An 18,182-nucleotide genomic window follows, 5' to 3' on the forward strand; every position below is an offset into this window, starting at 1 on the left:
ATATTATAATGATATTTACATTGTTGTCAGATCTTCCGTTTTTCTGGAAATCTAATAAACTATCTTATTTCAAATATATATATATATATATATATATATATATATATATATATATATATATATATATATATATATATATAGTATAGGTGTCATCAAAGTAGAAATGCGAAGACGAAATGACGAAACCAAAATTCAGATTTTTTGCTTTGACGCAAAAGATCTGATTTCACGTTTAGAGCTTCTGTAGCAGTCGCTCTGATGAATCCTGGTAGGATGAAATACGTATAAGCGAATATACAGAGGCACTGTCCGTGAAATCCAATCTTAACTGCCTTTTTTTATTTTTTCGTTTTATGAGTACTAGAAACCAAGTCGCCAATGATTTTTGCTTAGATGACGAGATATGTTGTGGAATGCAACTTTTAGATTCTCCATATCTCTCTTACAGCTTTAGCATCGTCTGTTTTGCCCTGCAATTTATAGAAGGCATAGATTAAAGCAACAATCTAAATTTTGGTTTCGTGAATAGAAATCTTCGCATTTCTACTTTGATGATGTATTCTCAGATGTCGCTATAGCGTCCATATTGAAGCCTTTTTATTGTTACTTCTTTTGACTGAAAAGATCTGATTTTATGTTTAGAGCTTCTGTACCAAACAACAAAACAAATAAGTCAGTTATATAATAGCTAAACTGACATAAATAATAAAAGAAACGGAAAATGATTTAATAGCAATATGCGTGACATAATATTATACGCTTTGGCATGAATGGCAATGAGTTTTATTGTTTATAGCAGATCTGGTGTGTAATGCTTTAAAACATTCCTTTAGTAGCTTAATATTGCTTATATGTGATTGCAACAGATTCAGCTTTTGATGACGGGTTTCTGAAAGAACTTTTGCTTAATTTGGTCATAAATCGTATCACATTATCAAAAAATTAGCATGCGCAACAAACACATGGTTAGTTTGCAATAAAAAAGGTGTTAGTTGTTTCGAACAAGAAAACCGTCATGCCTGGGATCAGTCGATATCTTCATCAACATATCTTCTAATAATTTTGATTCTTCGAGAAGCCAAAGGTGATTCACTTAGAGTTCTCAAGGAGAGTTGGCTACCAGTTTTAGTAAGACTTACAGCATGCGGAGGCGTGACATTCACGTGTGTTCTGAGTAGGTCGTTATCGCTTTTTGATTGTAGTTTGGAATCAGACAGAGGTTTCAAATAATCTTGACTCATGTAGCTATGCCAAGATGATCTTTTTTCCGCATCATTGTCTTTATTCCAAAATCCAATCTTCTTCGGAAACTTGATTAGTTTAGAAAAAGAAGATTTGCTTTTAGACGAACAAGAAGAAGTTGAAGAAAGCGAAGTTCGTGATCGATTTAAAAGTGTTCGTTTAGGTTTAGGTGGTTGCAAAAAAACTTCCTTACAAATTGATTCTGTTGAACCAACAGATCTGACTAATCCAGGCTTAAGCACCAACGTAGCTTTTATCGATGGTGTCGAATCGTGTAGTGAGGTGTTTTCTGAATCTAAGGAATTGCTGGCTGGTTTTATAGGGTGGGTAGCAGAGGGTGGAGGTAGAGGTGCGTGCCTTTTGTTGTATTTGCCACCTCTGGAACCAGGATTGGATGCTAGAACTTGTTCTAAAAGTTTTTCGGTTGTAGGTTTTAATATCTCTCTATCGCTTTTATCCAAATTTATGTTAGTATTCTCAGTTTTGGCTTTGTCAAGATTTTCGCTATCGTTTTTAGTTTCTATTAAATTTTTTAAAAACGCAGAGAAGCTCCCAACATCTTTTGTGATCTGTAAAATGTCCGGGTTATTCTCTATGTTCAAATCATTTTCATTGGAAGAAAGACATTCTAAAGAAACATTTTTGGATAGCTCAATTTTATTGATGTTTACATTTTCTTCACATGCAGTTATTATCTGAGTATTCTTACTGTTTATATTTAGATTATTTAGACCATCATCTACATTGTCATGCACAACGTCTAAGGAGTCCAAAAACTCATTCTCACTTGAAGAATCTGTTTTTTCGTCAAGTTTGGGCAATCCTTTGGTCTCTTTGTGGAATACAACATTGGTGTCGAATTCTTCATTCTCGTCACTCTCCTTTAAAATAAAATATTTGCTGTGATATCTGCGTACATATAAGTATATTGTTATTGTATTTTATTAAAGCAATTGCAATTGGCTAGTTGGTAAGTTATCAAGCTTTTGTGTAAATATAATTTGAAATATAAAAGAATCAATTGTGTAGAAAGTACATATCCAATTTTCGACGAAAATATATTTAATTCCTGAAATATTGGTCTAAGTATATGATAAGTGTTAATATAGTGTAAAAAATACACAGACAGTAATGACGACACAGTTAATGATAAGTGCACGCCATTGCTGATGCCGATGTCGTATGGACAAAATTAAGTTTAAACTATCAAGAGACTGTTCACATGAGGAGTCATATCCTTAAAGCCTCGTAACATATCGACTTTTGAGTAAACTTATAAAAGGATAATATCCAAATGATATGAAACCAAGAAATGGGTAATCATAAAGATAGGATATTCAGCTAAACATGACATTAATCTTAAAGCTATGAAATCTCTCCCTAGAAATGACAGAAAGTTATGTCCACTGCTGCAGCCCGCTATATACGTATACTCGTATTTTATATACGTATATATATATATATATATATATATATATATATATATATACGTATATATGAAGCGTGCATTTCCATAACGTTGTAAGTGCCAATATGCCTCATTTGGTTTTTTTAAGTTAAATGAGTTGCAAGTGCCATGTTCCATCGCCTAAAATTTATTTCATGTCGATACGGCTAGCGACATCGTGAAAAGTGGGGTTAAAGTAGCGGTGCAAGTCATAACGTTGTAAGTATCGTAGTGCAATTCTGTTAAATGTAGAGTGGCGCATCAGTTACTAAATTATTTTTGTTTGGACGTGTTGGGTTGGGTTGAAACATAAGTATTTGGAACGAATATTAATGAAACTACAGAAAAACGGTCCAAAAAGAAAAGAAGAGTTGTTGATAGTTGGAAAAAACAATAAAACCAAGAAAATGAGAAACTCTGGCGAAGAATATGTTTCTCTAGTCAATAAAAAGACCGTTACAAAGATAATGCCACCAGCTGATGTAAGTATGGTTTAAAGAGATACCTATCTAAATAGACGTTAAAACATAAATAATTTTTTTTTGTTTAAATCTATCTAAATAATCCAAAATTGTTTTAGGTAAAATGCAAGTGTCCACTAGCATGTAGATCCATAAGACTGGAATACCTTGTTGAGTTGTACAATCATTTCTATGAAATGGCTGATTATAGTAAGCAGCAAAGTTACCTACAAAGGTTTATTCATCCCCAATTAATCAAAAGGAGACGTCATGGTCAGTACGAACATCCCAGTGAAAGTAGAAGAAAGCACTCTTTCACTTACCATTTACTTTTGCCTGGAGGATCTGAAATAAGGGTTTGCCTCAAAACATTTTGTAGTACGTTTGCCGTAACTCCAAGAAGAGTGCAACTTTTGGGAGAAAAAATTCTTGATGGTAAAATGGATATGTCAGAAAAACGAGGAGGGGCTCGACAAAATATTTTCAAGACTGTCTGGACTAACAAGATTATAGAGCATATCGAAAGTTTTCCAAAAATTGAGAGCCACTACGCAAGGGCGAAAACCCCGGATAAGCTCTTCTTGTCACCGGATTTAAACGTAAGTAGAATGTACCGTGCATTTTTAGAGAAATATTGTGCGGATTATCAGCCGCCTAACAAACCACCAGTGACTAGACAATGGTATAATGAAATTTTTATATCAAAATTTAACCTATCTTTTGCAAGGCCTAAAGTAGATACATGCTCCACATGTGATAGTTTGGCTGTTCAAATAAAATCAGGAGATAAAGCTGCTGTAACAGAACAGGAGCTTCACCATCGGAGAGCAGAGGCTGCTACAAAAGCAATGTCAACTGAGACCAAAAATGCATGTACAAGTAATTGCTATGTTCTTTCCTTCGATATGCAGCAGCAAATGTACATTCCCCAATTAACTCACTCCGAAATGTACTATTCACAACAGCTTGCAGTGTGTAACTTAGGAATTCACGATTCCATCACAGGAAAGGGATTCATGTGTTTATGGACTGAGGACTTTGGGGGAAGGGGTGCCTTGGAAATTAGCTCCTGTTTATATACTTACCTTACTAAGGAAATTGGCAATCACGGAAAGAAAAAGCTTATTTTGTGGTCGGATAATTGTGGGGGTCAAAATAAAAATCAGTTCATGATCGCCATGTATTTGACCATACTAGCAAATAACGTTTTTGAGGAAATTATTCATAAATTTCCTGTAAAAGGACACACTTTCCTTAATTGCGACAGAGATTTCGCAATCATAGAAAAACGAAAAAAAAGTGTGTAAGGCTTATACATTGATGAATGTTGTTAACATCATTACTAGTGCGGCCCAGAAAAATCCATTCTCGTGCATGGTGGTTAAGGACTTTTATGATTTCAAAACCGTTGCCTGTGATAAACTGAACACAAAGAAGTTAGGAATTTCAACAGCTACGCAGCTTCGTCTTACAAGAGAGAAATTTGGTACGGTGATGGTGGCTAAAGGACATAGTGAGCTCGCTGGATGCAGTGAGACCAATGTACTCAAATCTGGAGTTACATTAGAAGACTTTAAAATCATAGACCTTCAAAAAACTAGAACTCACTTTGGTATCCCAGAGAAAAACAGAACAGATATTGAAAAAATGCTCCCTTATCTTCACGATGATGCCAAGAAGTATTTTAAAGAAAAATTAGGTCAACCAGGGCAAGTTTCTACTGTAGGAAACAACGGTTAAAAATCTGGCACTTAAAACGTTTTGACTTGCAAACCTGATGGCACTTACAACGTTTTGACCTTAGACAGATTTTTGAATTTTTTTTTTTAAGTAAGCTTTGTTTATTGTTCCTTTGCGGTATGTTTGTATTATATAATACCTTTAAACTAATCCTTTTTCAGTATGTTACATTATAAGAAATAAACATGTTCGATAAAAAACTGTTTTTTACTCCTGAAAAATTTATAATTAAATTTATAATTAGAAGATATATTGCCCTTCCCTGTGATGTATAATATACATTAGTATAATAAAAACAATAGTACCAAAATTGTGCGTAACTGGCGCTGACCGACGCTATTACATATACGGCGACGGTGTTAGAGAATTCCCCGATATTTTCCGGATTTCCCGAATCTATCGGGGAATTAATATTTCGGGCCGAAATCTATACGTGTTTTCTGTGTTTTCTTTCATGCGAATACGTTTTACCGAAAGATAGTTGCGAATTTAATGACAAGTTGCCTATTAGTGTGATTTTTTAAAAAATTATTTCTGTTATACATTATATTATTACTAATAGCTTTATATTCCAAATAGCTTTTTATTACCTGTATATATATATATATATATATATATATATATATATATATATATATATATATATATATATTATATAAAGTTAAACTAGTATTTTGCACTTTTTACTGATTCAATTTTTTTTAGCATTTATTTTCACAATATCGAAAAAGAAGGATAGAAAAAGAGGAAGACCACAAGCAATTAGCTGGCTCACTAAAAAAGTCGTGTTCTATTACAATGAGTTATTCTCCCTATGAAAAACCGTGTTTTTTAATTGCGGGTTCTAATATTTTAACATTTCTATCATTTCTAGATTTTTTTTTCAGAAAGCTTCAGAACAATAATAATAGAAAAGATAGACCCAAACGTCCCAGTAATAATTCTAATTTTTCTAGTAGAAGTAATTTTAACTTGTAATACAATAATATAATAAAATTTATTTAATTCTCAAGAACTGGGCAATAACTAATCTCAAGTATTCGAAAATAAAATATAACACTTACATCACTAGCACCACTTTTCTTAGGAACGGTAGACCTGGTAACTCTAGTGGAACGAGATCTAGTGAGAGAGCCAGTTCGTTGCAGACCCTCTCGTGCAGCTACTTTAAGAGGTAGTCCTTCACCGCTGGAATACCCTGATGATGAAATGTCTTCCGCAGACTGAACAGCAGCTACTCGGTCAGGTCTTACGTCAACTTCCGAAAAGTAAACGACGGAAGTGGAAGAAGACCTGTGAGGACTACGTCTACGCCTAGTAACGTGGGGTTCGGTAATGGTGTCGGCTTCGTCATGTACGTCGTCATGGGCGGGATCGCTTAGATCGCTAAGACTATAGCTTTTTCGTAATTGGTTAACAAGACCTCCTCCACCCTAAAAATATAAAAAGAATATAATATAAAAGTATATTTTTAAAAACTAAACATACAGCAAACGTCTTTTATGGTTAGGTACGCGAAACAGCGGATTTTCGTATCGAGGTACCGTATTCTTCCGGAAAGGATTGTTTCGCAGGCATTCAGTCATATTTTCGAATCTAATTAGTTAGTATCACTTGCTATCCAGCCAGTCTATCGCCACAACTGTTTCATTGCTCCTAAGTTAGGCACTTGTAAAACCTGTAGCTATAATAATAAGTCGATACAATGTCTGATCCGTTCGTTGTATTCTTAATATAATAAAGATTACTAATGACATGACAATTACTGTCGGCTGCAAGACGTTTATTTGTATGTAAAATCATATCAATATGCTAGACCATTTATTAATAGTATGAAAGTCAATAAATACCAAACAAATACAAATAATAACAAATCCGTTAAGACACATTGGAAAAACCCTAAACAACACCAAAGAAATAAAAGAGGCAGAATTATTCGCATATTATAATGACAGTAGAAGATAGGGATAATTAAAAGGAAAAATAAGGTGGCTGCAATATTTTATGGTGAATGGGCATCAAATCCATATAATAGTACGTCAATGAATGGGTTTAAGCAACGAATATAGACGTTCATAGAGCAATGAATATAGACAATCATAGAGCGAAAATTAATCCTTAAAAATGTTCCTAAATTCAAACAAGTTTGTAACTATATATTTGCGTATTTGCGCACTATATATTCAAACTTTTCAAACTATTTGTCAGATTGAGAACGTATGTTTTACAACTCGACCAAGACTTGTTTTAACAGCGATCGCTAAAAGTATATTTATAAAATGCATAAACGATTACTTCCCAAATAGAACTTCCCAAAAATCAACAGACACGAAATGGACGTCGTAGCAATAAAGGAAACCAAATTGACGAACAGCTTAAACATAAAGTTTCCTGGCTAGGACATCTACAGGAACGATCATAGGAGCAAATTCAGGAGACACTGCTATCCTAGTGAGAAAAGCAATTCCACACTACAGAATACAGAATACCACAACTAAACACTATGGAAGCAACTACAATTAAGTACAAATGAGGCAAGAAGATATCAGAATCACCTCTGCATACGTAAGGCCACGAGATCCTATAATAGACGATCACCTGAACGCGTTCCTGAATATATAGAAGAGCCGTCCATGATAATAGGAGATCTAAATGCGAGATCCCCAAACTGGAACGATAGAGCTATGAATAACAACGGAAGATTACTGAACTTTTATCTAGCAAACAATGAAGACACAATGGTAATAGGACCCATCGAACGAACACATTTCCCAGGAAATGCTCAACCCACCTATCTAGATATCCCATCCATCTGTGTTCCAAGAACACAAGGAACACTACTCAGCCTTTATGCAGACGACAAAGCGATTGCGGCCAAACACAGAAACTTAGAAGTAGCGGTCAACAATCTACAGACATCATTGGATATCATTGACGAATGGTGTATTCAATGGAAAATAGCAATCAATTCACAAAAGACACAAGCAATCATATTCAAAAAGGTAAGAGAAACCCCAGAGAAACAGCTGTTAGTGTAAGATAATCCCATCAAATGTAAAAGAGAAGCAAAATATCTAGGACCAAGGACTATGGACAAGGCTTAACCTTCATGAAACACGTAGACACAACCATCCAAAAAACAGCAACAGCTAGAGCAGCAATAAGAAGACTCACACACACATTCTTTCTAATTCGCCTTCTGTGAGGTGCTCAACATTTCTGAGGGATGATTCTTGTGTACACTTTATTGTTTAACTTTAAAATACAAATTATCAAAAAACTTAACCTATAAATGTTTACAAATTGGCGCTGAATGGTGACACCAATTTGACAGTTGACTTATTTGGCCTCGATCGTGTAGGCATTATGAAGCACGTTCAAAGTATCTCACAATTCTCCCAAATTGTTTCCCCCAAAAGTTTTTTTGCTACGCCTATGATTAAAAAACCTAATTGACGCGTCACGCATCGATTTCTAATTACTGAACGTGACATAGCATTGTGTTGGTAAGGGCCTTGTCTTCCAAGAATTTATTCAATGAAGTATTTGCCTTTTATCATAAAGAAACACACATTTCCTAAATCTCTTCCACGTTACATATAAAGCTGTGCTCTAAATGTCGAGTTTCTAAAAAAAAAGAAAGTCATGTTGACAGGAAATGGCCCCCTAAGCGTAAACCCATGTTAATGGCCATTCTCGCATATATCCGAAACTCACCCTTCTTAAACGAAAATATATCATTCTAATAAGAATATATCAAAGTTTACTTCACTTGTATACCAGTTCCCGAATGAGTCAGTTCAACTTGACCGGTAAGTCGTTTACTCAATATCATTTATATTGTCACTGTCCCTCTGATTTCAAGTATGTATTATTAATTATAGACTTTGATGTCAATTCTATTTGCCTTGTCTTGCGGTTTGTTTCTGCTATCACAAAGTCATTACCTGTCGTCCAACAAGCACCGGAGAGTACCTTTTAATTGCTGAAATGGGTTAATCCATTGTGTACCGTCCACGGCAGCTATTTGCTGTACTGAGACATTATCTACCTCCAGCCACCACGTGCTTTATGTATTTGTAAGTACATACACTTACCTGCTAATCTCGGTCAACCCTCAGTCAAGTGTTTAAGATCAAAACATTACCATTTTTAAAGATACAAATAATACCGTTCTTAAGGACTTCACTCAGGAACGTGTACGAATTCATCACTTTTTAGCCTCCCATAAAATTATTAGACACTCCGAGATACAGCAACTACTCACCGACACCCGTTGGAGATACGTAAACTCATCACCAGCAATTTTGCCCCAAGGTGCTGGTTTCTAATGTAGAAGATTACCTGTTACCTGTTAGATATCTTAACTCAATTTATTAAATTATGATACATATTGGAAAGATCTTTGATGTCAGTCTTATTATTGATAGAATTTGGATCTTTTTTTTATGTGAATCATCTCCAGTTTGTATCTTTTGTTGTAATTTTGTTCTTTTTCCAAATCTGTACTCTTTCAAACCCAAAAGGAATGGATATTTTCTAGAGAATATTTGGCTATTTTGTTTAATCTGTTGGTTTGTACACTGTTTGTGTGCAACAACCCTTCTATGTCGGTATTGGTGTGTTTGCCCAATATATGTTGAATTACAGTCTTTACAATTTATTTAATAAATAACATTTGATTGATGATCTTTATTAATCTTGGGTTTAAATTTTGAAAAATATTTTCTAGATGTTTTTGATGATTTATGTCCAACATTAATATCGTATTTTGTCAACATTTTTGACATTTGTTCAGAAAATCCATTAATGTGTGGTCAGTCCTTGGAAAGGAAATAATAATGTAAAATGTGACTTACATAAGCAGTATTACAATATCGATGGTAATTACAGCTACCAGTGTTACAAAAAATTGGTCATAGAATCAAAAATTCACATAGTGTTATCGTATTGGTAGGATTACAAGAACTTACCTAATACATGTATAACAAATTTAAACAAGTGTAGTTGAATTATAAAAATAGCCTTACTTGGTAAATGAAGCTTGCAAATAAGTGGCCTGACAATTATTTGAAGATTTAAACACAAGTAATGACACCGACACACGAATCACGTGTCTATTTTAAAGTTTAATTGAAAACCAATGTAGTTAAAAATTATCACACAAAATGATCATACAAATTAATAATATTTGGATAAAGGATAAAGCAGTTGACATCTCTTGTATTTGTTGACTTGGCAGTGTTAACTTCGATCCATTTGTGTAAATTTTCTCCCGTCGCTTAATCAAATTTATTATAAACTGTTCTTTGTCAAAACACATTTGTTTAATTCAGTAATTCAGGTTAAGTCTAACAATTATTACTTATAATTTAAGATTTGATAAATGTATAATAGGATAGGTAGGTACTTTATAAGAAATTAAAAGAGAGCTGCATTAACGAAATTTAAATAATATTTCGTAATTTATTTCGTTTCTTAAAACTGGTGCAAAACAATAAAAATTGGAGTCTGCTTCAATTGATTTGTTAATATTTTATTTTTGATAATCTCTTTTCCAAAACTACTTCAAATGTCACGATTTATATTAATTTGAGTCTATATTTTTCGAAATCTTTATCTTATATACTAAAACGCTAAGCCCTTTTCTTGTCCACCACTTTACTCAAAAACCATATTAGATAATTAAAATATTTTTTCGGAATATTATTAGTATTACGTATGAGATTGTCAAGATATACTTTTGGTACAAAAATTCACTTCCGTTTTTGAGATGACCGGAAGTTAAAATTTACTTGAAGTTTTAGACCCCACAATGTATATATGGATCGAAAGGTCTCGTCGAGACGAATCTAAATATGTACTTCCGGTTGCGATCCGACACCGAAAGTGACCCGAAACGCGCATAAAACGTCAAGATATAGCAAATCTGACACCGGATTCGTGATCAGCATGCAAAATTAACTGCTAAATGATATCCATGTCGACATTTGATGAACTAAAAATTGAATTCCGGTTTTGAGGTCGACTTCCGGTTTCGTTTTTATTAGTCAAATCAATAGAGAATTCAACGTAGAGTTCAAAAATGTAAGTTCACGAAATTATCATTTATAGTTTTGAGTTATTGATAAAAATATTTTTACTTCCGGTCATTGTATATATTGTATATTTTTCTCGCAAAATAAAAATTTCATTTAAAAAACTCGTTGTCGAGTTGGTCCGCTAGTTTTATACTAGTGTTCTAAAAGTATGAAATCAAATTATATAAAGGTAAACTTTTTTTAAATTAAAAAATAATTTTTGTTGACAAAAATAAAAATTTGAATGTTTATTTTATATATATACATTAGAATTTTTTGCTGTTTTTTTATATAGAAAAATGAAAACATTTTCTAACACCTACCGAGTATACACGTGATACGTTTTTTAATTTATCTTTAGATTAAAACTAATTATTTAATTAAAATATTTTTATATTTTCATTTTCTTTACACCACAATTAATAACAGCCGTGTTGTTCACAGTCAGGGACGACAAATTATCTACAACGTGTATCAGTTTTTGAAAAAGAAGCAAGAAAAAAACAACACGAAATGTTCTGTTTTGAATATGGTTGTTGAAGCCACTGGAGTTTCTAATAGTAGCGTCCAAAGAATTATTAAAGAAAGAAAGAGAGTTTCCGATTTTTCATCTCCTTCAGGCAGTTAGGGAAACATCTTTAAATCTCGGAGAAAAAAATCAATCAGCCAAAACCAAAAAGAAACGTCGATGTTTATGAGGAAGAAATTGTAAGAAACATAGTTCATACCTTTGCAGTGATTCATGACAGCAAACCTACAATGTCAGCTGTTTACAACGCTGTTGTAAACATTAATTTCCAAGAAAAATTATCAACGGAAATTGGTGAAGAAATTAGGTTTTAAATGGCAAAAAACCAAGGACAACAGAAAAATACTGATAGAAAAAACGGATATTCGAGCCAAAAGAACAGATTATCTAAGAAAAATAAAAATATATAGAGCAGAGGATTATGATATTATCTATACTAATAAAACGTATCTCCACAGCAGTCATACAAAATCCAAATCATGGGATGATGGTTCAAACAACTGTTTAACTACTACTATCCTTCTAACCCTTAAAAGTTAGAATAATAAAATTTTAGGTAGCTCGCCATGCAAGTTTAGGTCTTTTTTTTTTTTGTCTAACTAGACTTGACTATTTTACTCGTTAAGAAAGTTAGCTAAAGTGAGTGCTTAAGTTAAGTAAATTTGCATGCAGTCTGTTTGCTACTGGATGTATTACTCATTTAAAATTTTGACGAGTTGGATGTTTTTCGTTTCAGTTGAAATTGAAAATCAGGAAGAATTGTATTCATTTTGCGTTCTTCGTGATATTTATGTATCTTTAGATGAAGATACTCTGAGAGAGAAAGTCCTTGGGCAAGATTTAATAAAAAAACTGTGCTCGATATATGTCTTTTATTTGAGAAATTCGAGCATTCAACCATATATTATTTTATTTAGCTATTTGCCTCCGCTGCCGGACGCAAGCTAAGCCTAAACGTCTTTAAGAGCGTAGGCGCAAAATTTCGGGCCAATGCTTTTTAAATGCAATCATTTTTTTCGAATCCTGAGAAAACTAACAAACATTTTTGAAAAATTTAAACACAGAATGAAAGATTACATTATTACCGAGGGCCAAAAGTCCCTTAGAATAAACAAAAAGTTTTTTTGAATGAGATATTTGAAATTAAAAATCACACTAAATTTTCTTATTTTTGTCACCCCTGTAACTTATTAAAATAAACATTATGGAAGTTTTCAGGGACTTTCGGCCCTCAGTAATAATGTATTCTTTTATTCTGCGTTTAAATTTTTCAAAAATACTTATTAGTTTTTTTAGGATTCGAAAAAAATGAATGCATTTAAAAATCATTGGCCCGAAATTTTGGGTTTCTCTATCTTCTGCAGTTGCAATTCAATTTTGTGTTATTCTCTTGTTCCCTCTCATCGGCCCCTGGTAACCATTATATAATATTCTTTGTACACCTTTTTCCTTTTTTTCTTGCAGATGACCGGTCCGTCGTAATTTCTGTTTTGTCAGCTCTGTGACATCGTCTACTTTTGTCTTTTTTTTTCGAATATACTTGTTACGTTTTTAACGTCCCGCTGTTACTTTTCGCGAAAGATTCTAGATTCAAAATAATACAAAATTAAATTTCAAGTACAAAAAAATACTTTTGTATTAAATTTCACAAGTGTGGCTTTATAGTTTTTTTTCAATACAGCTTGCTTTAGTGCTACAAATTCCACTGACTATATCTACGCAATTCTGATACTTCCTACATTCCTAGACGAAAAAATCGTAAAATTTAATTGTCTCACACTAGCCCTAAATAGCATGCTTGTATCAATCCCATACCAATTTCGCAAGTTCTTCAACCATTAAGTCTTTCTTCGCCCTGGACTGCGTTTGCCTGCTATTTTCCTTTGCATAATATTTTGTAGAAATCTATATTTGAGACCTCTCATTACATGTCCGAACTATTTTTTTTTGCAATAAAGTAATCAATAATGTTTCTTTGTCATCAGGGCTCTCACGTGCCCATCTCGTGTTTTTTAATATAAGAAAACCTGTTCTAAACCACCTCTTGACTAAGGTTCAAGAAGGAATTCTTTTATCATAGATTTCTCTTTCTCATTTCTAAGAGAACTACCAAAATTTCTGAGTATTTCTTCCGACCGATCACAATATACGAGACCGGCCCGATAAGTATTTAGCCTACAAAAGAAAAACGAAAATTTTGAAAAGTGAGAATTTGTTTCTCAACATAATCTGCTTTTAGCTCGATACACTTAATCCAGTTATGTTCCAACTTCTTCAACCAGTCTGAAAAATACATTTTCTAGAGGTCTGCCAAGTAGGCTACCACCGTGACGATAACCTCATTCGACTCAAAATGTTTGCATGGCGAGTGATTTTTTTAAGTTGGAAACTAAAAAGAAGTCGCACGGGGACAAAACTGGAGAATACGGTAAATGGGACAGCCGCTCGTAGTACAATTATTTGACTAATTTGGCCGTGGTGACGGCGTAGATGTGAGCCGGTGTGTTGTCATGGTGGAAGAGTATTTTTTTCTTTACCAAATGGGATTCGGCATCGACCCAATAATTCGACATAGTAGAGCCTGTCACCGTTTTATCCTCATCCAGGTAGTCGATGTAGATCACACCTTGTGAATCCCATAAAACGGTGTCCATTACCTTTCAGCCTTTTTCGGAGCATGTTTGCTGAGTTAAGTCCACTGTTTCGATTCTTCCTTGGACTCTGGTGTATACCAGGGATCCATGCTTCGTTGGTGGTCACGAAACAACGCAGAAACTCGACAGGGTCTTTTGAGAAGCTTACTGTTTCAGCTACCACGCGCTCAAAACAAAGCAGAGTCTGACTCCGCTGAAATTTTGACATTAGCCGCGTACGGAAATGTAGTCCACCACAGTAAAGCCACACGATCTCTTGCGATAGTGGCGCTACCGAGCGGTGAGGCTAAGCGTTTACTTGACCACCGTCGCATTACAATAATTTTTGTAGTTTTTAAGCGTATATCATGTGCTCAGTGCTTATTTTTAATTAAAAACAAGATAGTAACACGGTGTAAATTATTCCTTAATAGTTTGATTTTAAATTTTCTTACTTATCTCTTAATATAAGTATATTTTTTTACTTTTGAAGGTATACCTAGGTCACAGAATATAATCCTTTACCCAAAGTATTAGAGTACGTAAAAATAAACAAACCTATTTAAAAGCTTAGACTTTTAATTAAGCTAAGCTTAAATTACTATCTACAAGACTTTAAATAACATTAGCAATAATAAGCCATGCAGTGCACATTACAATATGTTGTGTTAGGTTGTTAGGAAGTAGTAAAGGAAACAGAAGTTTTATATCAATATAAAAAAAAAACTACGAACTGCTTGTTTTTCATTTATTAACTCACAATCAATTACGTTTTCAATATAAACACTGGAGGAAGACACCGTAACAGAATATAAAATAGCAATTATCTAAGCATTAACACTATAAAATCACAATTTCAATTTAAGGCACATGTAAACGTATCACAAACTACATTTGCTAAAATCTTTCCCGCTTTTGATATAAATAAGGTACTTTGAAATATATGAAATAGTGCCATTTCATTAATTCTTGCGCTAATGACCATATATGTCACATGCACGTTAATTTAAATAAATAAATAAATAAATTCTTAACAAACAATGATATTTTTGATTTAAATGCTAATTACACACTATTGTATTATAGACTCATCATTTTAATATAGAAAAAAAATCTAATTAGAGTCTAAGTATATTTTGTTCCTACAGTATTCTGAAGATTTAAAATTTATCAACTTAATGAAAACATTATTATCGATATTATATTAGTTTTTTTACCTTAATCATTTTTTTGCTATATATATTATGAGAAAAAATTGTTTACGATATAGTTTTGGAATTAAAACCACATTTGATAGCAAAAAGAACATTTTCGTTGTGACATTCAAATTTTACGTCGTTATAATTTACATTTCATAGACCCTTTCATCAGCCGCCATATTTTTCCTACAGTTTTGATTAATGACGTATAATATATATTATACGTCATACGTCAATGGTTTATAAATTTATAAAGAAATATTTATTATATAAATATTTTTTTAATAATTAAATTAAAAATTCACACTCCATAACAACAGAATAATAAACAATCAGAATGCCCACTCTGCTTGTCAAGATAAGTAGGCGCATCTCGTTCACGCAGACGGAATCAGCCATGTTTTAAACGGAACCAGCAACCAAAACTGATTTGCTTATTAAGCCACTTTTGTGATGAAAAGTCCTATTGCATCGTAGTAGTGATTTCATTGACACAGTGGGTTTTCTGGCATATGACAGTATTCGTTATTTCATCTGTCTCTAAATGAGAAGTGTTTTTTTAATATTCCCTTCTCATCTATTAGAAAATAAACATCTAATATATTAAAAGGCTAGGATGACAAGTCACACGGAAACGCAGTTTGTCTGGGATGATAACTTCTAGCGCCACCTAGGATAGAAGTCTGAACTACCAACTGACATTTACGTATCGCAAAAAAACATTTTAAGTGTGTCTTTAGTGTTTTATTAAGTTTTAGTTATTGAACTTTTGACATATTATTTAATTTTAAGACGGCACGAAGTTTGCGGGTCAGCTAGTTTTATATAAGAAAACAATCTACGGTGCCAAAAAAGAGCGTACGGGCGCATGTGAAAAGTTTTCATAGATGATAATATTTCAAATTTTATAAGGGAAAAAGTTTCCTTTCCAAATGATTGATTATAAACATCTTAATTGATAAAATTACTTAAAATTGTTATTGAAATACATACATATTCTGACGAGAAATCTGCACTAAAAATCGAAATATTTTGGGAGCAGAGACTTAGAATTCCCATGATTGCTGATTCAGTGCTTAAAGACCGCTTGTATAAATCACGAAAAATGTTACTTTGTTGACACACTTATCAAAAAAATCAAATGCTGTTTGGACAGAAAGTTCATTGCAGAAATATTTCAAAACGTTCCTTTGAGATTACATTTATAAATAAATAAGCAAATTGTTCTAAAGTTTAACGAAAAATTGATATTTTTAAATGTAGCTGATAAACAAAGGAGCTGACGTTACATTACTAGCTACAACATCCGGCGTGAATTTGACAGAAGAGTAACGTGAATATAGTTATCTCCGAGATTTTAATGTCAAACTGGTAACATTATGTATTAAGTCAATAATTAATGTATTCTTTTCGGTAAATCAATAAATTCATTAAATTTTTAATAGTTTGCACTCCATTGTTGTTGGAAGTATTGAATACGAGTTGTATACACAAAACATTTAAAATGGTGGGCTGTACTGGATGTAAAAAACGAAAAAAAAAAAAAAATGAAGCGAAAACGCAGCAGACAACAAAAGATAAGGTTTCGTTTCATTTGTAAATATTACGAATATGTAAAAAGTTAAGAATGATGTACCTATATTTTTGTAACACTTTTGTAGGTAGTCGTAATATTTTCTAACCTGTCACATCAATGGCGTGTGAGGCTAGTTAGACCAGAATACGCTGGTGTATCGGATCGTACTGGGGATGAGGGATATATATAAATCGTCCACTATGAAACACTGGTAATATAGATTTATCGCATTATGCAAGAATATAATTTTAGAAGTATTATATTATAAATATTTTAATTATAATATATCATGTAGGTATATGTTCTTACATAACGTGCAAATTTCCAGTATGACCGTATTTTTAGGGTGGGAATGTAAATATTATCTGAACAGTAATATTGATATATCAATCAAAATTAATATATCAAAACTATCACCAATCTATCTAGAAATTTGTTGTTTGGCACAGCGGTTAACTAGATTTTGTAAGAATTAAAACAGTTTTTGTAGAGCCAATGTTCAGGGATATTAAATGCCAAAATGTAAAACGACAAGGATGTTTGTAACGGGTACTCATTGCAGGGACGGTACGTGAGGGATGTAAGTGCGCAGCAGCGCTTCCTGTTGTCACGCAATCCACAGCCATAGAAAATATAAGGAAGAAAATATAACGATAAAAAAAAATAAAGATTATATGTAGCCAAAATAGTACTAAGTCGTATCTGAGTTATTTATGCTTGGATCGCAACGTAAGGGACTTCCTTGAAAAGGGGAGAAGACGTGCAAAATAGCAAGGACGGCGTTATGTCTAATAGTCGTTAGAGCGGTATTTCTGTTAATAGTTTGGGAAAATAAGTCATAGATATAAAATCGTAAGACCTTTTGTTTCTATCAGGTATTCCTACAGCGCTCTTTTTTACCAAAAAAATCTGATTATAAACGCATAATAGGTAAATATGTAAATAAATAGGAAATTTCTTCAGATTAATATTAGAGCTTGGAAATGCTTAACAAAAATTCTGGAACATAATGCAGTTTGTGCAAATGCGGTTTTTCCAAATATAATTTCAATTCATAAATAGCACTTTTTTTAACATTTTTTTCTAGGTGATGACTATAATGACATTGGATTAAATAATTATAACACGGCTGTTCATTTACTTTTAACATCTGTTTACACATCAAATTAGAATATTTCTCTTGAAGTTAATGTTATTCTTATAATTAGGAAAGATATTAGTAAATATAGAATCAAACTAATACAATATTATATAAACTAATACGGTATACAAATT

General features: G+C 32.8%; 1 protein-coding gene across 3 annotated transcripts in view; it reads right to left on the reverse strand.

Moving 5' to 3' along the window:
* Window positions 1-18,182, reverse strand: part of LOC140439982 (receptor expression-enhancing protein 1-like) — a 105,210-nt gene that overhangs the window by 10,705 nt on the left and 76,323 nt on the right. Inside the window, exons 6-7 of one of the 3 annotated variants that reach the window (XM_072530202.1) lie at window positions 5,955-6,323; window positions 1,020-2,123 (exon numbers count right to left, since the gene is read on the reverse strand). In XM_072530202.1, the coding sequence (XP_072386303.1) occupies window positions 1,026-2,123; window positions 5,955-6,323 (1,467 nt within the window). In that variant the 3' untranslated portion in view covers window positions 1,020-1,025. The remainder of the gene's footprint in view (window positions 1-1,019; window positions 2,124-5,954; window positions 6,324-18,182) is intronic. The other 2 variants (XM_072530203.1, XM_072530204.1) reach the window with 2 other exon arrangements.

The sequence above is a fragment of the Diabrotica undecimpunctata genome, chromosome 4, assembly GCF_040954645.1.
Source record: "Diabrotica undecimpunctata isolate CICGRU chromosome 4, icDiaUnde3, whole genome shotgun sequence".
NCBI lineage: Eukaryota > Metazoa > Arthropoda > Insecta > Coleoptera > Chrysomelidae > Diabrotica > Diabrotica undecimpunctata.